Source organism: Diabrotica virgifera, chromosome 8 (genome assembly GCF_917563875.1).
Source record: "Diabrotica virgifera virgifera chromosome 8, PGI_DIABVI_V3a".
Lineage (NCBI taxonomy): Eukaryota > Metazoa > Arthropoda > Insecta > Coleoptera > Chrysomelidae > Diabrotica > Diabrotica virgifera.
In genome coordinates, this window is record NC_065450.1 from 217350336 (window position 1) to 217378320 (window position 27985).

The 27985-nt window shown below is 34.7% G+C and overlaps 1 protein-coding gene across 2 annotated transcripts in view; it reads right to left on the reverse strand.

The window, feature by feature from the left end:
* The window catches only part of LOC114327576 (5'-AMP-activated protein kinase subunit gamma-2), a 537287-nt gene that overhangs the window by 85063 nt on the left and 424239 nt on the right, over positions 1-27985 (reverse strand). For both annotated transcript variants that reach the window (XM_050657995.1, XM_050657994.1), the window contains 2 exons: positions 22927-23063; positions 18739-18787 (listed from right to left, as the gene is read on the reverse strand). In XM_050657995.1, coding sequence (XP_050513952.1) covers positions 18739-18787; positions 22927-23063 — 186 coding nt within the window. The remainder of the gene's footprint in view (positions 1-18738; positions 18788-22926; positions 23064-27985) is intronic.

A 27985-nucleotide genomic window follows, 5' to 3' on the forward strand; every position in this document is an offset into this window, starting at 1 on the left:
CGTAATTGAATATTAAAAATTAAAAAATCTAAATTTTACAAAATTTTCCTAATGAAGGGGCACTGGAAATCCGATCGTCGTATTCTTCATAAAATTCTAGGCATATTTGATTTGACAAGTTTAGGTCTACCTTTGGAAATAAGAGGTGGGGGTGAGTGGGAACCTTGTTATGAAAAACTGACTGTGATTCCGGTTCTGCTTAATCAAATTTTGCAAACTTGGTCTTGTTGAAGACAGATCTTTTTCGTCAATGTAAAAGTTATGATTTCGAACCAACTTACTGAGTAATATGCCAGCTAGAAGGCGTTATTTAATTTTTTTCAGAAATCTAGTGTTCCTTGGAAAATGTTAAATACAAACATGCATATTTAATACCATATTACAAAATTAGACAAAATTAGCAACAGAATAGCGAAAACCGCATGTTAATACCTTTTTTCTATCTCGAGATATCATACAAAACGTGTAAATTTAAAAACATAACTGTTACTGTCACCGGTAAACGAAATTAATTAAAAGTAGTGTGCTATGGAAACAACAAAGAAACATTTTCCAGCTGTCAACGTATATTAGGTCTTTTCAACGTTTCTCATTTGTTTCGAACCTCGTTCATATCTCGTATATTAATATTATACACGGATTATACGGCATATGATAGAGGCTCGAAACAAATGAGAAGCGTTGAAAAGCTCTATTACAAAGAAATAAAAACAACTATTTAGTGATGACATAAACATTCAAATTTTTGCCCATCATTTTCGTTGCAAACATTTACTCTTTCAAGAGTAGATTGAACAGCACTCTCAATTTCTGCTCTCGATATGCTTTGAATGGCGTTTAGTATTCTCTGGATAATGTTTCTAGAGTAGTGTATGATGGGCAACAATTTGAATATTTAGGTCGTCACTAAGTAGTTCTTTTTATTCTGTGTTATATTTAATTTTAATAGTATTGTTTCTCTTTATATTGTTGTTTTAATTAATTATATTTTTATACGTTGACATCTGGAAAATGTTATTTTGTTTTTTTCCACAGCACACTACTTTTCATTAACTTAGTTTACCGGTGATAGTAACAGTTATGTATAAAATTTACACGTTTATCGAGATATCTTGAGATAGAAAAAAGGTATCGACATGCGGTTTTCGCTATTCTATTGCTAATTTAATCTAATTTTATAAAGTATGATTAAAAATGCATACTTGTATTTAATGTTTTCCAAAGAAAACTAGATTTCTGAAAAAAATTAAAAACGCCTCCCAGCTGGCTTATTACTTATTAGGATGGTTCAAAATTATCACGCTTACATTGAAGAAAAAGATCTGTCTTCAACAAGACCGAGTTTTCAAAATTTGATTTATCAGTACCGGACTTACAGCCATTTTTTCATAACAAGGTTCCCACTCACCCCCAACTCTTATTTGCAAAGGTAGAGTTAAACTTGTTAAATCAAATATGCGCAGAATTTGATGAAGAATACAATAATCGGATTTCCAGTGCCCCTTCATTAGGAAAATTTTGTAAAATTTAGATTTTTTTATTTTTGATATTCAATTACGCCCTCTAGTGGTGGACCCACAATTATGAAAATAATTTCCAGGCTTTTCCTGAGGCAACTTTTGTTATAAAATTTTTTATTTCAAAGCTCCACTATAAACGGTTCCTGAGATATGGCCGAGAGCCATTCTTATTGGGACACCCGGTACGTTACATTATCTTCTAATATCTTCGCTCCTCTTTCGATCTCTCAGTGTATTTCCTGTAATTCTTCTCAGTACTCTCATCTCTGCCGTTTCCAGTAGTCTTTGTGTTGTGGCTGTATCGGGTCTTGTTTCTGATGCATATGTCATTATTGGTCTTACACTGGCTTTATAAATTCTTGACTTCATCTCAGTGTTAATATGTCGGTTTCGCCAGATACTGTTATTAAGACATCCTACCAGTCTATTTGCTTTTTGTACTTGATTTCTCACTTCTTTGTCCAGGTCTCCGTAACTTGACAATGTAAGTCCAAGGTATTTTACTTCCATTTTTTGAAAGGTTGTACGTAAAAAATAGGTCAGTAACCTTACCAAATGCTGCCCAAGCCAGTCTGTTCCTTATTTTAATTCCATCTCTCTAATTTTTCTTATTCATTATTTATATTTAGCCGTGTATGTATATTTTCCGTGACAAGGTCCCTCTGCAAAAATTTCACACCTCTACCAATGTCAACTCCTCCAATTTTTTTAACGAGCCAAATTATAACTGCGAAGCCACCGATCTCATCAAGGTCGATCAAATTTAGCTACTAATGGGGAACATATACAGAATGGGCGAGAACTGGAGACCTATAATCCTCTTATGTGTTACGAGTAACATAATGACCGTATCGGTATCATGCTTAATAGTATGAAAAAGGAAATAAACCAAAAATTAAGACCAAATCAAGCTGAGCAAATAAGTCACAGATCTGCAAGCTCAAAATGATCATCGACAGTCAGTGGAATGCAAAGTAAACTATGTATTAAGTACTTACATCTAAACTTCATGGACTTTAGGAAGGCGTTCGATATCCTACACAGAGAAAAATTGTTGGAAATAATACAAAGTTATGGGATATCCTACAAATTCTTAAGAATGATGAAGTTGTTTTATGAAAACACCACAGCAAATCAAAAATTGACCTGTCGCTGGGTTTAAAAAAAGAATGTTGTATTTCTGGATAATGCCTCTTGAGGTAGAGCGGCTTCTTAGGTAGGCTTCTTATAGAATATTTATCACACTCGGAAGCTTTTGTCAGGAACTATCTCAATCGAATTCATCAATTAGTCGAAGCAATTAAGCACTGAACCTCCGAAAAAAAAAGGAAAAGACGAATCTTAATAATTATTTTTGCATTCGATTCGTGAATGCGCCGGGAAACTTTGTGAACCGGAGCCATTATATAATATTGAAAAAGTGCATACAAAAAATGCATTCTTAAAGTTCATCTCAAACGGACAATAAAAAAAATTCAGAACTCGTCAATTATCGGCGAAAATGAGTTCAATTTTGTTACGCGGGGGGTTTTTGGGGTCGTTGAAAACGAATATGACGTCAAAAGTGATCTCCGGAGTACCTGGTGCCCAGGGTACCTACTGTGTACCTCGTCTTGTGGAGTTTTCGGCAAGTTCATTAAAAATTAGTCAAAAATCATTACTCGGGGGTTCTTGGGGCCCCTAACGTCGAATATGACATCGGAAGTAATTTCCGGAGTACCTGGTGTACAGGGTACCTACTGTTTACCTCGGCTTGTGGAGCTTTCGGCAAAAAAATTATTAAAAAATTAGTCAAAAATAATTACTCGGGTGTTTTTGGGGTCGCTAACAACGAATATGACATCGGAAGCGATCTCCGGAATACCTGGTGCCCAGGGTACCTACTTGTTATGGAGTTTTCGGCAAATTCATTAAAAAATTAGCCAAAAATCATTACTCGGGTTTTTTTTGGGTCGCTGACGACGAATATGACATCCGAAGTGCTCTACGGAGTACTTGGTACCCAGAGTACCTACTATTTACCTCGTTTTCTGGAGTTTTTGGCAAATTCATTAAAAAATTAGTTAAAATCCATTACTTAGGGGTTTTTGGGGTCTTTGACGACGAATATGACATCGGAAGTGATCTCCGGTGTACCTAGTGCCCAGGGTACCTACTGTTTATCTCGTAACTAATGATGTTTGACTAATTTTTTAATGAATTTGCCGAAACCTCCAGAAAACGAGGTAAACAGTAGGTACCCTGGGTATCAGGTACTCCGTAGATCACTTCCGATGTCATATTCGTCGTCAGCGACCCAAAACCCCCCGAGTAATGATTTTTGGCTAATTTTTTAATGAATTTGCCGAAAACTCCATAAGACGTAGGTACCCTAGGCATCAGATATTCCGGAGATCGCTTCTGATGTCATATTCGTCGTTAGCGACCCCAAAAGTCACCGAGTAACTATTTTTGACTAATTTTTGAATACATTTTTTGCCGAAAACTCCACAAGAGAACTAAACAGTAGGTACCCTGGGCACCAAGTACTCCGAAAATCACTTCCGATGTCATATTCCTCGTTAGCGGCCCCAAAAACCCCCCGAGTAATGATTTTTGACTAATTTTTTAATGAATTTTAATGACGAGGTATGTAGGTACCCTTGGCAACAGGTACTTCGGAGATCAGTTTTGACGTTATATTCGTTTTCAGCGACCCCAAAAACCCCCCGACTACCAAAATTGAACTTATTCCCGCCGATAATTAAAGAGTTTTGGATTTTTTTAATGTCTGTTTGAGATGCACTTTAAGAATGCATTTTTTGTATGCAGTTTTTCAATATTATATCATGGCTCCGGTTCACAAAGTTTTCTGACGCATTCACGAATCGAATGCAAAAAGAATTATTAATATCCGTCTTGTCGTTTTTACTTCGTCTAAATATACGTGTAAGAAATATTTGTTTTGGTGGATTCAGGTTAATGGTTATACATATTTCAGTTTCTTCCCAAGTCTTGTTGAGTGTAGTAAGTTGGTTTGTACAAGTAACACTTCGAATTTTTGATTGATAAGAGATAATTTGTTCATCTAAATTTCACAATTCTCGATTTTGTAACGAAGAAAAACTAAGATTTTTAATGGACAACGATGATCTGACAACGGTGATTCTGACGAACTCATATAAACTTGAAATGATACTTCATTATAACAAAACAAAAGGAGCTGTTGAAGTAGTAGACAAAATGGCACAATACACAACACAGCGCCAAACACGCAGATTAGTCTAGTCGCAACATAGGGGGTCCCGTGGACACTTTTAGTTCGCCGCGATTTGATGGCGGTATTATAGGTTTTTTGGGTCGCTGAATAATAATAATAATAATAATAATAAGGTGAGCAATTAGATAAACAAATTGCTAATTTAAGAACTTATTTTCAGATGCAGGCTGAGACATCTACTCTACATCGCGCTATCTGCGCAGTAGATGACACAACACCGATCAAACTGAGGGAAGCAGAACTGCGCATAAACCACCTTACTAAGGACGAAAAAGTGCGCGCCTGGATGGGTAAACCTTTGCACGGGCGACATCCCAATGAGGTCAGCCAAGATTATGTCGACAATATAGCGTCGAACTACTGGTTGACATCAGGAGAGATGTTCCCTGAAACGGAGGGTTCATTACTGGCCATTCAGGATCAGGTTATGCCAACCAGAAACTACCTGAAATATATCATCAAAGACCCTCAGGTTCAAAACGACAGATGCCGATATGGATGTCAAGCCCAAGAAACCATCCAACACCTTACAGGGGGCTGCCAGGCATTTGCTGCAACTGAATACAAGGAACGGCATGACGCAGTGGGAAAAATCCTTCATCAAGAGATAGCTATCAAGCTGGGACTTCTCCAAACGGACCATCTCCCGTATTATCAATACGTCCCTGAGAATATGCTTGAGGATGGCAACTACAAGCTATACTGGGACCGCACTGTGCTCACAGACCAAACAGTGGCACATAATAGACCAGATCTCGTACTAGTTAATAAATTAACAAGACAAACAACACTAATTGATGTGGCGATACCTAACAACAATAATCTACGTAGTAAATTCACTGAAAAGATCGCCAAGTACAGAGATCTAGAAATTCAAATACGAAGGCAATGGAGAATGCAAAGTACCCAGACGATACCTATTGTTATATCTACTACTGGAGTCATTCCGAAGAACCTCCTCGAAAGCATAAAAAGGCTGGGTCTAAATGAACATCTTTACAAGACCATGCAGAAAGCTGTACTACTCGCAACGGCCAGATGTGTACGAAAATTTTTGGGAGATACACCTGCATACCAAGTCACCTAGGGCTCAATAACACGGAAAGAGTCCCACCAGAGCTCAATCCTTTTGATACCGTAGGTATCTGGGATGAGTCAATTTTCCCCTTAGAGGGAGTGTGAGCCGTATGGCTAAATCTGGATAATAATAATAATAAACCGACTTTTATTTCCAAAAAATAATAAGTATAACAAACTGTACATTCTCTAAAGTAGAGGGCGAAGTTTATTTTTGCTGTGTTCTAAGACACAACAAAAATATTATTCCACTTAACCCCAGTATAATAGTAGTCTTATGGCTCTAACAAAACAGTAGTAAAGAATATAATACTGAACAGTAAGATAGTAAAAAATGCACCTCACAAGGAAGACGGACCCACTTACTTTTTTATTACTATGAGAAAGAGAAAAAAAATCACGGCACCTTAATTTTGAATGTTTAGGAGACGGCGTTTAAGCAAGAATAGGGATGTTCACAAAAAATTAAAAAGTCATTTCAAACATGTAAAACGATTAAGAAACACCCTAGGAATAATTGTCCAAAATTTCAACAAAATTGAAAAAGCCTTTCTATAAAAAATCTTTATTAGAAATCTAGCATTATTTTAAATTTCAAGAACGCTTCTCTATTGGCCTGACGTCACTAGTTGCATACCCCAAGCGCGCGCCATTCTCATAGTGTTACTGTTTATGTGTTTGACGTTTCAGGTCATTTTATTTTGTTCTTTTCTTGTTTTATCAGGGTTAAACTGGAGTTTTATAGTGAATTTGTTTAGTTTAAAGTGGATAGACTGTTTGTAACGACATATTTTGGGTTTTACAAAAATAGACAAATAAAAGGGAAGAAGGTTTTCAGAAAGCCGATTCGTATAAACTACCGACTGTAGTGTAGATGTAACAATGGTGTATGATTTATTGGCATCTTGTAAAAAAATAAATCTACCACAGCTTTACTGAATGTATATTCCATATAGTTTTCCATGTCTTCTTTAAGCTCAAAAAATAAATGCTTAATACTCCACAAAAAAAATGTTGCATTGAGAAAGTTGTATGCATGCATTGTACGCATGCATATTGTATACATACATCGGCTGGTTATTACTTTACCTTGGTTAGGTGTATTAAAAATATTTTTATTCTTCTTCATGTGCCTTGTCCGTTGTGGACGTTGGCTATCATCATGGCAATTTTAATTTCATTTGAGGCGTTTCTGAATAACTCGATCGATTTTTGTCCAAATCATTGGCGTAAGTTTTTAAGTCATGAGTGTCTTTTCTTCCGGGTCCGCGTTTGCTCTCTATTTTACCTTGCGTTATCAGTTGGAGTATACGATATTTATCATGCCTCATAATATGACCGAAATATTTAAGATTTCGTTTCTTAATTGTAAAAGAGATTTCTTTTTGTTTTCCCATTCGACGCAATACCTGTACGTTGGTGTGGGTCGCCCAGGATATTTTGAGGATACGTGGGTACACCCACATGTCGAATGCCTCTAGCTTTTTCATTAACGTTTCCATTATTGTCCAGGCCTCTGCGCCATATAGCAAGACCGGAAATAATAACATTTTAGCAGTCGCATTTTTAGTGGGAGAGATATTATGTCGCAATGGGTGAAAATATTTCTCATGCATGTTGTTAAATGTTGCTATGTCCTTTTCAACTCTAGATCTTATTTCGGTTGTTTCGTATTTCGAGTTGACCACTGTTCCAAGGTAAAAAATATTTTTGAACTTGGGTATTATACATTTTCATTTCAACCAATCTTTTCACTAAATTATTAATGATTTTAATATAATATAAAGTCATACCTACATCCACATGTAGTTATTTCAAGGTTTACTTTTACTGTATGTATTATTAGAATCCCGTTTTTAGGAATATCCCAGTTTAAGGAATACAAATTTAAGGTCCCGAAACTTTTTCATTTACTCTTTAAGGGGGTAGGTGCAAAATCTTGGTCCAATGCTATTTAAATTCATTCATTTTTTTCGAATCCTGAGAAAACTAATAAGTATTTTTGAAAAATGTAAATGCAGAAAGAACAATTACATTATTACCAAGGGCCGAAAGTCTCTGGAAAACTTCTATAATGTTTATTTTATTAAGTTAGTTCTTTAAGTTAGTTATTTTAAGTTCTAGCTGCAACAAACCATTTCTTTTTCTGTTTTAAATTGGCTGGAACGGTAATAAAAATCTTGTCAGAACTGTTTTTTGATGTATTTACACACCCAGAAACAAAACACCACTTATTTGGCTTCATTTTTAATAATCAAATACGTAAAAAACTGCGCACATTCAAATACACTGAGTAAATAAGTATACAAAACTAGTCGTCGATCAAAGACGTTACGACTGCTGACGTCACAGACCGTAGCCTCGCTGCAGGGTACCGTTTTTCTAGCCTCCAAGAAAATCAACATTATGAACTCATTTATCTTAAAAAATATACATAGTTTTATGATTGTTACGTTTTTATATACCTTGTAATCTATTGAATTTAACTATATTTAAAAATTAGTGAACATCCCTATTTAAATTTTGGTATGATACATGTTTTTAATGTAGATGGAATCTTATTATATAAACTGTTGATTTGATAACTATAAGAGCGTCGATAAAGCTCACTTGAAAAAGGAGGAATAGTCAACAATCCCCTAAATCCAATGAAAGTGGTCTGGAAGCCCAAATGTGGTGCGTTTAATTGTTATTAACAAATTACGGTAAAATTAGGTGTTTTTTAGGAAGTATTAGAAGCCCTGTAAATAAATTGATGGTGTTAAGGTTTTCTCTGGTGTACTTTTGGTCGCTGAATCGAATGCGACTAGTCGCGATTACCCAAAGTATGTTCTTATTTTGTTAATAACAAAATAATTGTTTATTCGCCGAAAAGCTCGAAATACGTTATCTATAGCAAGTTTGTAGTCTTTTTCATAGTATTTTTATACGCTAAATCGATTGTCACTAGTCGTGATAGCTTAAACCACGTTCCGACTTTGTTATTAATAAATTATTGCAAAAATAACGGTTTATAGTACGTTTACTCACGGTTTTTGCTCTAAATTTTAAAAAACCACTTGGAATGACATGAAATTTGGCAAGTACGTAGCTAACATGTCAAACAAAACAAGTGATATTGTGCCGATGTGTGTTTTTACCCTGGGTGTGAGTTTCACCCCGGGGGTGAAAGAAGAAGCCTTTTAAATAAGTCCGGAATTGGATAAACTGATTAATTCTAAGCAACGTTTGTTCTATACAGTTTTTTCACTAAGTCAATACTTTTCCGAGTTATTTGCGAGTGAATATGTTCATTTTTCAACAAAAAAACCAAATAACTCGAAAAGTATTGAATTAGTAAAAAAACTGTCTAGAACAAAAGTTGCTTAGAATTAATCAGTTTATCCACTTCCGGACTTATTTTAAAAGTTTCTTTTTTCATCCCCGAAAAGGGGTGAAACTCACCCCCAGGGTAAAAGCAGACATCGGCACAATATCTCTTGTTTTGTTTGACATGTTAGCTACGTGTATGCCAAATTTCATGTCAATCCAAGTGGTTTTTTTAAATTTAGAGCAAAAACCGTGAGTGAACGTACCACAAACCGTTATTTTTGCAATAATTTATTAATAACAAAGTCGGAACGTAGTTTAAGCTATCACGACTAGCGGCAATCGATTTGGCGTATAAAAATACTATGAAAAAGACTACTTGCTGTAGATAGCGCATTTCGAGATTTTGTTATTAACAAAATAAAAACATATTTTGAGTAATCGCGACTAGTCGCATTCGATTCACAGAGAAGACCGTAACACTATCAATTTATTTACAAGGCTTCTAATAATTTCTGAAAAACACCTAATTTTACCATGTCCATACTAATGTTTTATCACCTATTAGACATTTCAGCCACAAACGCTTTCAAAAGTTAGAAAATAAAAAATTCAAATTACCATGGGAAACATTTGGATGCAAGTGTTGTTCTACGGCACGTATAGCATAAATCAGCCTTTATTGTATTGTGTGTAAAAACTTTGTATGAACTGTGAAAAATTCATGTATTTGTCTTGCAATTAGGTATAATTAATTTTTTTAAAGAAGAAGTACCTTTTTTGTAAAATTATGTTTCATAGTACATACTTATAATATAGTGTAGGAAACAAAGGTTGAACCTTGCAAAATGGACACAAGTCCGGTTTTATTTTTTTTCTGGTATATCAAGGGGTGCTTATTATAAGACTAACTTTTTCTGAAAAAATTTCGCCCCGGAACCTCCCTTTTCACCCCTTTAAAGGGGGTAATTTGTGGTTTTTGCGGAACGTAGCCCTTCCTGTAACTTTTACAAAAAATTTCTTTTATAGAAATATGAAGAGGACTATATTTTCTACGATCTATTTCCAACACCATCTCTCTATCATCCACCGTTTAGCGGGGGTGGCGCCCTAAAGTTGACAAGTTTTTAAAAAAGATGTTTTTAAAAAAAATATATTTTTCCCTAACTGTAACGGAAATTAAGAAGAAATCCTGCGGCAATTATTCACAAATAATTGACTGATATTTTGGTATAGGTTTTACTTAAGGATAATTGCCCTTTTTTTAATTACAGGGTGTTACATTTTAAAAAACCTCTTTTTATACCATCTGAACCGTTTATGCTAGAGTAAAAAGACTTTCAGCGCTTACCCATGTACTGGTGCTATTTACAAATTTGTATAATGCACCCCCATTTTTTCCCCGGAACCACCCCAAAAAAAAGAAGAATTAATAAATAAATTGATTTTCTTGGAATCCTTCACACACAATGCCCTTTATTAATATGCTTCATACATCATTTTGTGGAAGTTATTATTACCCATGCATGGACACCAAAAGCAATGTCCTAGTGCAACCCCTTAAGCTAAAAAAAAATAAATAAAATGGGGGTTTGAAATTTTTTTTTGTTTTTTGCTTTTTGATCCATATGGGTATATGCTTCATCAATAGTGCTTTTCAAAAATATATATGGTTATTGCAACATCTCTGCGAAAACCACCCCTATCCTTGAAAATGTACTGCAGAAACTACCCCTATCCCTTGGCGAGCATGTTTTTACGATTTTCTCATTACCTATGTATTATTTTTAAACAAAACTTATACAAGGTTAAAGACCACTATTTACTCTAAAAATTATGTCCTATTCATTTTTTCGTATAAGCAACGGTTACGGCACAGTGGCGCCGTAAACCTCATATATGCTTTGGCGGGCTCCAGTTTTTGTTTTTTTTTCGTCATCTGTTCGTTTTGTTGATAAAGTACTTATGCAAAATAAAACAACACAGTGTAACCTACAAATTATGACTTATGCACATTTTACATTCTTTGCTCCCCAAAGCCACAGTGGTGGCCCAAAATAAATTTTTGCATATTTTCGCCACCTACATGCATTTTATTGCATTAATGCTACCTTAACAGCACAATATTTACCCTTAGGTGGTCGCTACGCAGTGGCGGATCCAGGGAGGGGTGATGGGGGTGAACACCTCCCCCCCCTCAAACCAAGTCATATTATATTCAAAGATTATAAAAATATTCATTTATTTTTATAGAAATTTAACCAATTGGCACCCCCCTCTTAACGATGCTGGATCCGCTACTGTCGCTAAAGCATATAAGTATAAGTATTTCTAGAATATAAGAATATAAGTATTTCTATAAAAAAAAATGAATATTTTTATAATCTTCAAATATAATATCACTTGGTTTGAGAGGGGTGGGGGTGATCGCCCCCATCACCCCTCCCTGGATCCGCCACTGCTTAGCGACCACTTAGGGGTGAATATTGTGCTATTAAGGTAGCATTAACGCAATAAAATGCGTGTAGGTGGCGAAAATATGAAAAAATTTATTTTGGGCCACCACTGTAGCTTTGGGGAGCAAAGAATGTAAAATGTGCATAGGTCATGATTTGTAGGTTACACTGTGTTGTTTTATTTTACATAAGTACTTTATCAATAAAACAAACAGATGACGAAAAAATAAACAAAAACTGGAGCCCGTCAAAGCATATATGAGGTTTACGGCGCCACTGTGCCGTAACGGTTGCTTAAACGAAAAAAATGAATAGGACCTAATTTTTAGAGTAAATAGTGGTCTTTAACCTTGTATAAGTTTTGTTTAAAAAAAATGAATAGGTAATGAGAAAATCGTAAAAACATGCTGGATAAGGTATAGGGGTAGTTTCTGCAGTATATTTTCAAGGATAGGGGTGGTTTGCGCAGGGATGTTGCAATAACCATATATATTTTTGAAAAGCACTATTGATGAAGCATATGCCCATATGGATCAAAAAGCAAAAAACAAAAAAAAAATTTTAACCCCTCATTTTTTTTTATTGTTTTTGGCTACAAGGGTTGCACTAGGAAATCGCGTTTAGTGTCCATGCATGGGTAATAATAACTTGCACAAAATGATATATGAAGCATATTAATGAAGGGCATTGTGTGTGAAGGATTCCAAGAAAATCACTTTATTTATTAATTCTTCTTCTTTTTTGGGTGGTTCCGGGGAAAAAATGGGGGTGTATTATACAAATTTGTAAATAACACCAGTACATGGGTAATCGCTGAAAGTCTTTTTACTCTAGCATAAACGGTTCAGATGGTATAAAAAGGGGTTTTTTAAAATGTAACACCCTGTAATTAAAAAAAGGGCAATTACCCTTAAGTGAAACCTATACGAAAAAATCAATCATATATTTGTGAATAATCTCCGTAGCATTTCTTTTTAATTTCCGTTACAGTTTGCGAAAAATATTTTTTTTCTAAAAACATCTTTTTTAAAAACTTGTCAACTTTGGGACGCCACCCTTGCTAAACGGTGGATGATAGAGAGATGCTGTCGGAAATAAATCGTAGAAAATATAGTCCTCTTCATATTTCTATAAAAGAAATTTTTTATAAAAGGTACAGGAAGGGCTACGTTCTGCAAAAACTATAAATTACCCCCTTTAAAGGGGTGAAAAGGGGGGTTCCGGGGCGAAATTTTTTCAGAAAAAGTTAGTCTGATAATAAGCACCCCTTGATATGCCAGAAAAAAAATAAAACCGGACTTGTGTCTATTTTGCAAGGTTCAACCTCTGTTTCCTACACTAATAAACAAGTTATGATTGTCTTTCAAATCAATTTTCTTGACGTTTAGATATAAAAAATGGATAAACGGATGAGGTGCAAATGCACCCCGCACCGTTGTTTACGTAAAAATCTAGGCACTGAAAAATTTATAAGAAATGTTTTTTGATATGTGAAAGCACCTTACGTAGAATAATTTCAAAAAACTCAGCATTTTCAATTATAATTTCTATTCCTAACTTTCAAAACACTAACACATTTCCCCCGAATAAATCTGACCGTCTTGCTTCGAAGTACTGTCAACATACGTCATTCTATTCACAGAACTAACCAGCACCAAAACACGTCATCTTCTAAAACTTCGCGCAACTAAAACTACACTTTCGTTTTTAAATAACCTTCCTACTGATTTTGATTTACACCTGAGTTAAGACAATTTGACACTGAAAATATATATTTATGATCGTGATAATGAACGTGATTTATAATGACGAAGACAAGAACAAACATTCAACGAAAAAATACAATATAATGATTACAAATATAAATAAAAATTTTTACAAAATAGGTACTGTAAATCGTGACGAGTTGAAAATTTGTTATCCGTCTTTTAAAGTTCATTCGGAAACCGAATAGAAAAGTATTTAGCACCAGCGTCATAATAAGTATACAGATAAGAGAATACAATACCTACTAAATGATGCACATTAATTTAATGATGTAAAAGATTAAATTATATAACCGGTTCAAGAGATTCATCAGGTGATGACCTCTGTTGGTTACCAATAGGAAATAATCAAAGGTAGGCTTACCGGCTTTGAGTCATAATGAAGAAAAACAACATTTCCGAGTTTTTATTACCTATTTTCGAAAAATCAACATTTTGTTATTAGACCAGGGCATTTAGCACTAAAAACAACCGAATAAATAAATGTTTAAATACAGCACCTAGAGACTTGCAGTTTTTTGCATTATGTTCAGGATGACGTCAGGAAAAAAGTCTACTATTCAAAAATGGGTGGAAATGCATAATTGCACTGTAAAGTGCATAAAATGTATCCAAAATTGCATAAATATAAAAATAAAGTCAAAATCAGTATACTAAGGAACAAAATTTATTATTTGGGGGTTTTTGGGGTCACTGAATACGATTACGCCATCAGAACTGATCCCCGGATCACCTGGTGCCCAAGGTCACGGCAAGAGACGTTATCTTCTAGAGTTTTGATGGTTTTCGGCATTAAATCGATGCAAACGTATTGCTCACGGGTTTTAGGAGTCGCTAAATACGAATATGATATCAGAATTGACCTCCAATGTACCTGGTGCCCAGGGTCACTACTAAGGCACGGCATCTTCTGGAGTTTCGAGGGATTTCGGCACTAAATTGATGTAACTGGACCTCTCGGGGGTTTTTGAGGTGGTTAAACACGAAGATGCCAACAGGACAGACTTTAGGATCACCTGGTGTCCAAGGCCACAATAAGGGACGTCATCTTTTGGAGTTTCGACGGCTTTAGGTATCAAATTGATTTAAACGGATTAATTACGGGTTTTTGACGTCGCTAAACACGAATATGCCATCAACACCGACTCTCTGTGCACCTGGAGCCCAAGCTCACTGCAAGGGGCGTCCTCTTCTGGAGTTTAAGAGATTTCGGCATTAAATTGATAAAAATGGATTACTCAGGGGTTTTTGAGTCGTTAAACACGAATATGCCATCAGAACAGACCTCTCGATCACCTGGTGTCAAGGTCACTGCAAGGGACGTCATGTTCTGGAGTTTGGAGGGCTTTCGGTATTAAATTGATGCAAACGGATTACTTACGTGCTTTTTGGGTCGCTAAACACGAATATAATATTAGAATTAAACTCCGGAGTATCTGGTAACAGGATCGCTACTAGAGCACGTCATCTGGAGTTTCGACGCATTTTGGCATAAAATGGATGCAAATGGATTATTTCGGTATTAAATTGATGAAAAATGAATTACTTTTTGGTTTTGGGATTGTTGAACACGAATATGGCTTATATGAGGAATTCTGGAGTATCTTGTGATTACGGTAATCACTAATAACGTCAACACAAGGCATAATAACACTCATATAAAAAAAATAAATAGATTAACATATTAGAGTTCGTATTCTGCAAACCCAAAAACCCATGAGCAATTCGTTTACATCAATTTAGTACCAAAATTTTTCTAAGCTCCATAAGATGTTATACCTTAGCCACCAGGTGGTCCGGTGTTTTTTCTGTCGGCGTATTTGTCTTCAGCAATCCCAGAAACCCAAGAGTAATCCGTTTAAATCTATTTAATGCCAAAAACCCTCAAAACTCCAGAGGATAACGTGCCTTAGGTCCAGGTACTCCGGTGTCTCTTCTGATGGCGTATTTGTGTTAAACAACCCCAAAAACCCGTGAGAAATCTGTTTGCATCAATTGATTACCTAAAACTTTCGAAACTCTAGAAGATGACGTGCCTTAGGCACCAGGTCCTCCGGGGTTTTTCTGATGGTGTATTCGTGTTCAGCATTTCCAAAAACCTATAAGTAATCTATTTGCATCAATATAGTACTGAAAACCTCGCCTAGCGGATGACGCCCTTTGCAGTGAGTCTGGGCACCAGGTTCTACGATGGTCTGTTTTGATGGCATGTTAGTGTTTACCGACCGCAAAATCCCCAAGTAATTTATTTTCATCAATTTAATGCCGAAATTCTTTAAACTTCAGAAGATGACGCGACGTCCCTTGTAGTGACCTTGGGCACCAGGTGCACAGGGGGTCGGTTGTGATAGCATATTCGTGTTTAGCGACCTCAAAAACCCGTAAGTAATCCGTTTGCATCAATTTCATACCGAAATCCCTCGAAACTCCAGAAGATGACGTCCCTTGCAGTGACCTTGGGCACCAGGTGATCCGGTGGTCTGTTCTGATGGCATATTCGTGTCTAACACCTCAAAAACCCCCGAGCAATCCATTTTTATCAATTTAATGCCAAAATCCTTCAAAACTCCAGAAGAGGACGTCCCTTGCAGTGACCTTGGTCTCCAGGGGCAAAGGGGGTCGGTTCTGATGACATATTCGTGTTTAGCGACCTCAAAAACCCTCCGGTAATCAGTGTACATCAATTATATGCCGAAATCCCTCGAAACCCCAGAAGATGACGTGCCTTAGTAGTGACCCTGGGCACCAGGTACTCCGGAGGTCAATTCTGATGGCATATTAGTACTTAGTGACCCCTAAAACGCGTGAGTAATCCGTTTGCATCGATTTAATGCCGAAAACCATCGAAACTCCAGAAGATGACGTCTCTTGCACTGACCTTGGGCACCAGGTGATCCGGGGGTTAGTTCTGATTGCGTAATCGTATTCAGTGACCCCAAAACACACCAAATAATACATTTTGTTCCTTAGCATACTTATTTTGACTTCATTTTTAAATTTATGCAATTTGGATGCATTTTATGCACTTTACAGTGCAATTATGCATTTCCACCCATTTTTGAATAGTAGACTTTTTTCCTGACGTCATCCTGAACATAATGCAAACAACTGCAAGTCTCTAGGTGCTGTATTTAAACATTTATTTATTTTGTGCTAAATGACCTCGTCTATATGAAACAACGTGTAGTGAAGATCCAATCCAATAGACCAGGGCATTTAGCACCAAAAACATCATAATATTTTAAATACAGCACCGCACCTAGAGAGTTGCAATTTTTTGCATTGTGTTCGGGATGACGTCAGGAAAAAGTACTATAGAAAAATGGGTGGAAATGTTTAACTGCATTTACAGTGCATACAATGCATCCAAAAGTGCATAAGCATGTCAAAATAGTATATTAAGGGTATATTTTTTTATTCAGGTTTTTAGGGTCACTGAACACGAAATACGCAATTAGAACCTACTAGTGATGTAACGAATATTCGTATTCGTATTCGCGAATGTTCGCATGTTTTTGCATATTCGCATTCGCATCCGCATTCGCGAAATTTGTGCGAATGTTTTGCGAATATGAATATAAGAAAAAAAAAATAATTTGAAGATAATATTAGGTTAATAAAATCAAAATCTATTCACTTTTCATCTTTTTTTTATTAAGAAAACGTACCTTAACCTCAAACATGCAGCTACTCTCAAATGAAAATATGCAGGACACAACATTAGACAAAGAGACGGAAGATAGAATGAAGCGATAACTCAGTGGAGACCTTGGGACTACAAAAGAGGAAGGGGCAGACCACAGAGGAGATGGTCGGATAACCTAAAAATATACGCAGGGACCAGATCGACAGCATTAGCACTGAACCGAGAAAAGTGAAAAAATTAGGGGGAGGTCTACGTTCAACTTTGGACAAATGAAGGGCAATAGATAGATAGAACTTAACCTTGTATAATCACATTATCAGCCTTCACTTTTTTTATTATTTGGTATTATGTAATAAAGCTTAAGTTTCAGATTCATTTACAGTGAATATCAATTAACTTTTCATTAAAATTTTAGGAAACATTACAAAAATATAAACAAATTAAAAAAAAACAGAATATTCGCATTCGCATTCGCGAATGTCGGTAGCAGATATTCGCATTCGTATTCGCGAATGTTCAAAAAATTACATTCGTTACATAACTAGAACCTACTCCCGATGCACCTGGTACGCAGTTAATGTTGAAAAAGTATATATTTCACCAGACCATGGACACCAGACTCCAATTTATCGGTCAAAGTGGATCTGTAACATCATATGTCACTATTACGTCTCCTGTTATGCTAGTATGACTATTTGAGAAGCCTACGTCCCTTTATTTTCTTCCACCAAATTTCACTATCATAAGCATAACTATTATAAATTGATTAATAGCAAGCTGAAAATTTGTTAATAGCTTAACGGTGTCTAGTCGGGCAAACTTTAATGTATGGGAACACTGGAACAGGGGAAGTTTTAATTGTGGAACAGGTTAAAACTTTGGAACGTCAGACTACGAAAACGTTCCATGTATTTTGCCGGACAGAACTTCCAATTGATTTGTTACCATTTCATTAAACTCTCATTCAAAAATCAGACTGCTATTTATCACCAACATAATTCCTGTCATTTGACATGTTCTACGTGTGGGACTTATTAAAATGCCCAACATATTTGTCGGACAAACATTTTTTCATGTATTATAATATAAAGTTTACTATTGAATAAACTTAAAAACAACCTGCTAGTTTTCACAATCATAAACTTGTCAGGATGACACGTTCCACAATTAAAATCACGGGTCACAATTAAAACTTCCCGAAAGTCAGTCTGGTTTTTATCACCAACTGGGCATTTTAATGAGTGGAACACGAAGAACATGCCAAATGACAGGAATCATGTTGGTTAGTAATAGCAGTCTGATTTTTGCATGAGAGTTTAATGAAAGGGTAACAAATCAACTGGATATTCTGTCCGACAAAATACACGGGACGTTTTCGTAATCTGACGTTCCAAATTTTTAAACTGTTCCACAATTAAAACTTCCCCTGTTCCAGTGTTCCCATACATCAAAGTTTGTACGACTAGACACCGTTAAGTCATTAACAAATCTTCAGCTTGCTTTTAATCGACTTTTTTTGGTACGCGGGATCCAGGCCTAAAATATTTATTATTTAAAAGAGATGATTTCTGTGTTTTCCAATACGTAATCATGTGTAATAGTCGTATACAAAAAAAGTCGAGCATCGTCGATTCTTGTCGGAAAGGAATAGAACAGTTGCCAATACAAGATGTAACAAATAAACCATGAATTGTCTTGTACTTACCCAAATCTGAGATATTAACTTTATCGAGAAAGGGATCCACTGCAGGTAACTGCAACAAACGATGTAGATTAGATACAAACATCTTTTTCAACATAAACTTGTACATGACTGAAACGTTCAACTATTGCTAGAGTTACGTGATAACTATTACAACAAACTGCACGAAAGTATTCTAAAACATGATATGCAACCAAATCGTATAATTAAAAAAGATTATTCTTGTATGACGCATATGAAGCGAACCAGCCAGCGGGTTGATGTGCTTTCCAATATTTTTTAATCACAATGAGTTGTCATTAAGTAACAATCTTAAAGAGTTGTTACTGGAACTATTAAAAGCGATTAAACTGACACACGAACGCGATTTTCAAACAATATATCCTGCAGATCGTTGAGTTAATTGCAAAATATTTTCATCAGATGATTTATTCGTACTTAACTGATAGACATTTCAGAATCAAGCAAGATCTTATTCTGAACTTAAAGAAATAAAAGTCGGAGTTCCGCAAGGAAGCGAATTGGGCTCGGTTCTTTATACATGTCATCATCATCACGTAGCGCTACAACCCTGGATGGGTCCTGGCTGACTGTACAACTTTCCTCCAATTTGTTCGGTCTTCCATCAACCTAGGGTCAAATGGGATGATCATTTTTCGGAGATCTGATTGGATGTTATCTCTCCATCGCATTCTGGGACGTCCAAGTGGTCTTTTGCCTGTAGGAATCTCCTCCCATACAAGTCTCTCGTTATGAAGTCTGTGCACGTGGCCTGCCCATCTTAGTCGCTGTGATTTAATTTCTTGGACAATATCGGTGTCATTGTAGAGTGCTTTTAATTCGATGGTGGTTCTGATCCTATACTGGTTTGTGTTAATGTCGTGGTGAGGTCCGAAAATTTTTCTAAGTATTTTTCGTTCAAAACGTCTGAGCTTTTCTTCGTTTGATTTGGTCATGGTCCACATTTCGCATCCATATGTTAGTACAGGTCTGACGATGGATTTATAGATTTTGATCTTGCAACTTCTTGTAAGATTTTTTGATTTTATAAGCTTATTCAGTGCGAATAGACAGCGATTTGCTGATTGGATTCTGTCTTTCATTTCTTCAGTAACATCGTTGACACCTGTGATTACGGTCCCCAGATACTTAAAACGTTGTACTCTTTCGAAATTGAAGATGTTGACCGTCACATTTTGTCCTATCCTGTCTCTTCGTGTCGTTCTATTTATACACATATATTTCGTCTTCTCTTCATTAATCCTCAGCCCTACTTCGCTTGTTGCTCCTTCCACCTTGTTGAAAATAGCTTTTGTGGATAGGATAGTCTCCAACGAGATAAATGTCATCCGCGTAAGCTAGTAATAACTTGGGACCTTGAACCGATAGCAGTTCTGTTTTTATTTCGGCTGACCTCATGGCTTTCTCTAATACAAGGTTAAAAAGTAGTGGAGATAACGCATCACCCTGTTTGAGTCCACTGTTGATTTCAAAGCTGTCAGACAGTTTATTATTTACACGTACTTTTGATATTCCACCCTCCATACAGACTTTAGTCTTCCGAATGAGTTTCTTTGGTATTGAGAACTCCGCCATGGCATTCCATACCTGGCTTCTTTCTACGCTATCATATGCCTGTCAAAAATCTATGAAGATATTGTGTATGGGTCTGTTATATTCCCATGCCATTTCTAGAAGCTGTCTCAGCGTGAATAGTTGATCTATTGTGGATCTGTTTGACCTAAAACCGGCTTGATATTCTCCTAGGACATTTTCAGCATAGGGGGTTAAGTCTATTAAGAATGATGTTTGAGAGGATTTTATATGTCGTGTTTAGGAGTGAAATTCCTCTATAATTCGCGCATTTTGTTTTGTCCCCTTTTTTGTGGATGGGCACTATGATGTTTTCCTTCCATCTTGCTGCTATGCTTTCTTCTAATCATATTTGTGTTATTAACTGGTGGATTTGGCGATGTAGTGCGTCTCCACCATATTTCAGAAGTTCTGCTGGTATCTCGTCCGTACACGGCGCTTTGTGATTTTTCAGCTTATTTAACCCGGCACCTGCCACGTGGCTTTGCATGACGTCAACTGCCACGTGGGGTGCTCACAGCACCCCTTAAAAATTGTCTGTGATCTACTTGTTTATAAACAAAATATTGTGTTAAGTAACACAAGAATATAAAAAACATGTTTTATTAACTTATTAGCTACTAATATATTATAAAAGTTAAAAAATAAAATTAAAAAGGTGTTATAAGCAAATCAGCAAGTACCAACCCATAATAAATGAAGTGAAGTAAAATATCTAAAAAAATTAAGATTTATTGAGTATAGAGACTATATTAATAATTTAAATCAGTTATTACAATAAAAAATGTAAATCTGACCTGTTTACCAAAAACACAAAAAAAATTTAAAACTTAAACTGCCAGATGATGACACCCAGATTCGACTTTAGAGGTACAAGTTCAGAATGACACTTAATTATAACCACTTCAAACGCAAACAGATATTTCCTATACAGGGTGTCCCGAAAAGATTGGTCATAAATTATACCACAGATTCTGGGGTCAAAAATAGGTTGATTGAACCTCACTTACCTATATACAATAGTGCACACAAAAAAAGTTACAGCCCTTTGAAGTTACAAAATGAAAATCGAATTTTTTTCATATATCGAAAACTCTCAGAGATTTTTTATTGAAAATTGACATGTGGCATTTTTACGACAGCAGTATCTTAAAAAAAAAATTAAGTAAAATTTGTGCACCCCATACAAATTTTATGGGGGTTTTGTTCCCTTAAACCCCCCCAAACTTTTGTGTACGTTCCAATTAAAATATTATTGTGGCACTATTAGTTAAACACATTGTTTTTAAAACTTTTTTGCCTCTTAGTACTTTTTCGATAAGCCAGTGTTTATCGAAATATTTTGAATATTTGTCGAATCCACCACATATTTGTATATGGTTAAGTACGGTTATAGAGACCTGTTAATAATCTGAAAATTTATTTATAATTTACATTTTTAGGTATATTTTGAAAAAGAAGCTACATCTCGATAAAAGGTGACTTATGAACAAAAGACTAAGAGACAAAAGTTTTAAAAACACTGTGTTTAACTAATGGTACCACAATAATAGTTTAATTGGAACGTACACAAACATTAGGGGGGTTTAAAGGAACAAAACCCCCATAAAATTTTTACGTAAATATATTGAAAAAGAAGCCGCATCTCAATAAAAACTGGCTTATCGAAAAAATACTAAGAGGCAAAAAAGTTTTAAAAACGTTGTGTTTAACTAATGGTACCACAATAATGAATTAATTGGAACGTACACAAAAGTTTGGGGGGGTTTAAGGGAACAAAATCCCCATAAATTTTTTATGGGGTGGACAGATTTCACTATAATTTTGTTTTAAGATGTTCCTGACATAAGAATTATACATGTCAATTTTCAATAAAAAATCTCTAATAGTTTTCGATATATTGAAAAAAATCGATTTTCATTTTGTAACTTCAAAGGGCTGTAACTTTTTTTGTGAGCACATTTGTACTAAGGTAAGTTAGGTTCAATCGAACTATTTTTGACCCCAGAATGTGTAGTATAATTTATGACCATTCTTTTCGGGACACCCTGTATAATATTATAGAAAGCTACTATGACGCACAGCACGGTTAACAAACTTGAAATACCAAATATTTGATGAAAATGTTTATGGGGTGCTGGTAGCACCCCACGTGGCAGGTGCCGGGTTAAGGCCTTTTGGGTTTCTTCAAAAAAAGGGGTTTTTCGACGGGCATGTCCGCTGTGATATAGATCTCTTCTTTGTGCTGTTCTTCCTGTATGATGTTTAGAAGGTCCCTGAAATACCCTTTCCATTCTTCTGTTAGTTCTTTTTCGTCGATTAATTATCATATGACCTTGATTGTCTCTCAGTGTATGGATAGAATTGGTTCTATGTCCTCTTTTCTCAGTGGAAATTGCTTTATAGAATTATCTGGAGCCTGGTTTGGGTCGGTCTCTCTCCATAGCTTCATATTTTTGTTGTTCGTAGTTTCTTTTCTTTGTGCGTATCATTTTTCTTGTTTCTTTTCGGCAGTCGCCATATTTCTTCTTTTACTGCATTTTTAGCATGAAAAATGCCTCACAGAAATGTTACTGATATTCAAAATAAAAAACTTACCCCTCGTGAATCTCTGAATAATATGGCCGCATGATGTGGATCTAAGAAAGCGTCTGATGCTCTGTGGATATTCGGTATAGGCCCAATTGACTGTCTACGACGTTCTGGATCAAGAGACCTCTGACGTAAATGAGCTCCTGAAACAACAAAAACAACAGTTCAATTACTGCGTTATAAACAAAAGGACATTAAAAATTTACTACGTATTATAATGCAAAGACGCCCAAACTATTCCATTTTTATTACAATACTTCCTCAAAGCGTAATTATACACGCATATCACACGCATATACATAAATAATTAAAACATTGACACGATATGCTTGACTTCTAAGTAGTAATAATATGAAAAATACTAGATTTGTTGTAAAAGGTAGATATATTTTAAAATACCCTAAATAAGGGTCACAATAGGACAAAACGTTTTCGGATTAAGAAATCCGTCATCAGTGTTCTAAAAGTCCTAAAATTAAGCATAACCTAATTAATTGAGAAAAAGTTAAAAAATTGACACAGGTTTTAAAAAACACGAGGCCATACTTACAAAAAATAGCATGCCTGAGCCAAAAAAAATGTGTTGGGTAAATACCTTTAAATGTAAACGATTATGTTATGTTACATATTTAAATAAAATTTAAATTATGTTCTAGATATGCCTGGATGTTACCCAGGGCAAAACAGGACTCTTCCCACGTGGTTGGAATTTTTTTTGGAGAAAACCCCACATATTCGATTTCAATGGCCAACTGACAACTGAATTCAAGAGCAACCCAGAATGACGTTAAGAACTGTCAATGCAACCTAGTTGTATTATTATTTCAGCCACAACGTTTAAAGATTATTTTAATATTTGAGATAAAAAACAGTATCAAATTTACATAAGATGTGGGAGTTAAAGTTACCAGAAGTTATGCAGTCAACAATACCAATAGTTGTTGTGTTAGTGGTATGACATCAATACAATTAGACAAATAATGGGAAAAGGCCTTATACGTATAGAAGTCTAGGAACACAAAATTGTATGTAATGTGTACATATGTGTACAAATCTAAGAGTATTAATTGAAGGATAAATTAATGTTTGATGACTGATAACTTGCTTAGAAGTGTAAAATGTAAGTACCCAACATAAATTGGATAAAGATGGAATATGTAATATGATAATTAAAGAAATACTGTTTTTGTATCTGACTGAAAATGAGACTAAAAGTAGCTTGATGAAACAAGTCCTCCAGGGACCTGACATCAAATTGCTTGAAAATGAAGTGATCATAAAATATGGGGGGAATTGGAGGGTATGAAAAGTTTGACAGAGTATGTTATGATATTTGACCATGAAAAATGTGTAGTGTGTTGTTAACTTTTGTTTTGTTAGTTTTTTAACTTTTTCTCGATTAATTAGGTTATACTTAATTTTAAGGCTTTTAGAACACTGATGATGAATTTTTTAATCCGAAAACGTTTTGTCTTATTGTTACCCTTATTTAGGGTATTTTAAAATATACCTTTTACAACAAATCTAGTATTTTTATGATTTATGGTATACAGCCAGCTACAGGGAGTTTATTTTACTCGTGGATTTTAATAATAAAGAACTTATTTATTTACAGTAGGAAAAATGAAAGAATACCCATGAACGAACATATAAAACACGCTGTATTTTTCTGTCACCGTGTCACACAAAAAATTGGCCAGCGCAAGTACATGTAATAATTATTATTACATGTACTTGCGCTGGGCAATTTTCTTTGTGACACGGTGACAGGAAAATACAGCGTGTTTTATATGTTCGTTCATGGGTATTCTTTCATTTTTCCGACTGTATTTAGTGTCTGGCTTACATCACAGATTAGTTAATTAAATTTACTTAAGGCATTATACAACACATACATTCAAAATGTACCAGTTTTTTTATATCGTCGACTTACTGCAAAACAAGCTGACTCCACTTTTTGTCCTTTCGTTATTTACTCGTTTGCACTTGAAAATTAAATACAAAAGACATTGCTAATAGTCCAGGGCGGATCTGTTTTGAGATGGACGTTGAGAGGTGACTCAAATTTTTTTGCAGAAATTGCTTGAAAATAGCAATAATAATAATATTTAAGTTATCCTCCCACTCAAAATGGTCCAGAACATTGTTTAAATAATCAAAATGTCAAAATATGAAAGAAAAAATTCGATTTTTTTATTGGTTTTTTGATTATAACTTTAAAACTGTTCATTTCTGAGAAAAGCTGTACTGACATAAAAGTTGCGTAATTAAATTTCCTACAATATAGAATTGGTTTAAAATTTAAAAAATAGTCACCCTTGTTGCAAAATAGCAATAATTGCGAAAAAAAAACATACAAAAATAAGTATTCGCATTTTACGTTTTTCAACCATTTATGCTACACTTAGGACCTTCATATTTCACTCACAGAACTTTATGATACAGTAAAACAATACTGTAAATTTCATTAAGATTGGTGAAATAGATTTTGCAAAATAAATTTTGCAATCCAGCTTTCGCAAAAAAAATTCATTTTTTCAAAATGTTACAGGACTGAAAATAAAGCAGATAGCAAGTTGAAATTTTTTTTGCTTATAGAAGTGTACTGTACCTTTCCTTTGCAATTTGCAAAATTAAAATCGATTAATTACCACGGCGTCAGGAAATTTTTTAAATAAACATTAATTTTTGGTGCTACGCGCAGGACAGCGGTGTAGAATTCACACAAGTTGATTTCCACCAAAATTTCTTCCAATCTTTATCTAATATATTATTTTCTTACTCTATATTTTGTTGTATTTTAATATTTTAATTCCACAAAAATCAAACTAATTATATTATTGTTTGTGAAATATTGTTTAAACAATTGCATATGTTTAAAAACAATAAACTTTTATTCTCTAAGTTAAAATATATCAACAAAGAAAGTTTTTGCTAAAAAAGGTGTTATTTTAAAGGATAGAGTATGTGTTTTTATTTTCCAATAAACAAATTTATTTATTTATATCGAAATATAATAAAAATTAAAATGTATCAATCATTATCAAAGGTCATTGGAATGCCCAATCAGAGCAAACTATCCGCTGTCCTGCGCGTAGCACCAATAATTAATGTTTATTTAAAAAAATTCCTGACGCCGTGGTAGTTAATCGATTTTAGTTTTGCAAATTGCAAATGAAAGATACAGTACACTTCTATAAGCAAAAAAAAATTTCAACTTGCTATCTGCTTTATTTTCAGTCCTGTAACATTTTGAAAAAATGAATTTTTTTTGCAAGCTGGATTGCAAAATTTATTTTGCAAAATCTATTTCACCAATCTCAATTAAATTTACAGTATTGCTTTACTGTATCATAAAGTTTCTGTTAGTGAAATATGAAGGTCCTAAGTGTAGTATAAATGGTTGAAAAACGTAAAATGCAAATACTTGTTTTTGTATGGTTTTTTCGCAATAATTGCTATTTTGCAACAAGGGTGACTATTTTTTTAAATTGTTAACCAATTCTATATTGTTGGAAATTTAATTATGCAACTTTTATGTCAGTACAAGTTTTCTCGGAAATGAATACTTTTAAAGTTATAATCAAAAAACGAAGAAAAAAATCGAAATTTTCCTTCATTTTTTGACATTTTGATTATTTAAACAATGTTCCGGACCTTTTTGAGAGGGAGGATAACTCAAATATTATTATTTGAGTTATTTTCAAGCAATTTCTGCAAAAAAATTTGAGTCACCTCTCAACGTCCAAATGTACTAATATTTTTACAGATGCGCCCTGGTCTATAAAGGCTGGAGGAGAAAATTTAAGACCTGAAAAGAAAAATAAAACGCAGAAGTGGATGACTTCGGAAATTCTAGCATTAATGGAAGAGAGGAGAAAAGCCAAAGGAAGAAATGAGCCAAAATATAAAGAACTACAAAGTAGAGATTAAAAAGGCCAAGTAACAAGTGGTTAACAGATCAATGCGTAGAACTGGAAGAGTATGGCAGAAAATACGACAGTTTTAATATGCATAAAAAATAAAAGAACTAACAAGTACCAAAAAGCGAGTCCACTATGCAGGGGTCACCAATTATATATCCTGAGGGTCCGTTTCGAAAACCTATGACACTTCCGGGGTCCGGAGTTACACTACCTGTCTGGTTCCAATTCGGTAAACAAATCAGAAGGGTGCAGTGCGAAATTTTTAGGCAGAAATTATTTTTTAACAGTTTTTTAATAAATCCAAAACATCACCTTTTTGCTCCCGAAAATATGTTTTTAGCATTTTTGGGTCATCTTAAACAAAAAAGATTTTCTGTCCTTTTTCTCAAAATTTGATAGATTTCAAGTTTTAAGCGATTTATAAACGGAAAAATGCGAAAATAAGCATTTTCGAAGCTTGAAAATGCATGTGTACATTATTATTTTTGCGGTTGTCAAGTGTCTAAATTGAAAGTTTAAACATTCAATTTTAAGATTCTGATGAGTTATCGGGGTTTATTTCAATTTCGACCGTTCGCTTTTATTGGCGTATTTAAGTAGCACATTGGCAATAATTAATTGAATAAATAAATAAATCATTAAGAAAAAATATGTTAATAATAAATTATAAAATTTTAATAAATGTGAAGTATTTCTTTGCATTTTTTGCATAAGTACGTATAATGTGTATAATAAGTGCGACAGAGACACACCATAAATTGCGATGTGCGGAGACTTAAAAGCCGAGTGGACTCGCATAATTGACAATTAAAAAACAACGGTCTATATTGAAGTAAGTCCCGATTACTCAAAAATACTGCATAAAGCTAAGAAACACTGAGTCAGACCTTTTAACAAATCTGGCTATATTAAACATGGAAAACTTAACTAGCAAATATTGGAGAATAAAAAATTCACCACCACTAACAGATGCATTCATTGAAACCAGGAATTATACAGATTTACACAACAGTAAATTATTACCAATTTATAAATTTCCGTATAAAACTTTGATAAAAAAACCCAGAATCATAATTCCTAAATATACAGAATCAAATCATTTAAATAATATTTTAGTAAAATCTATACTGAGCGACTTT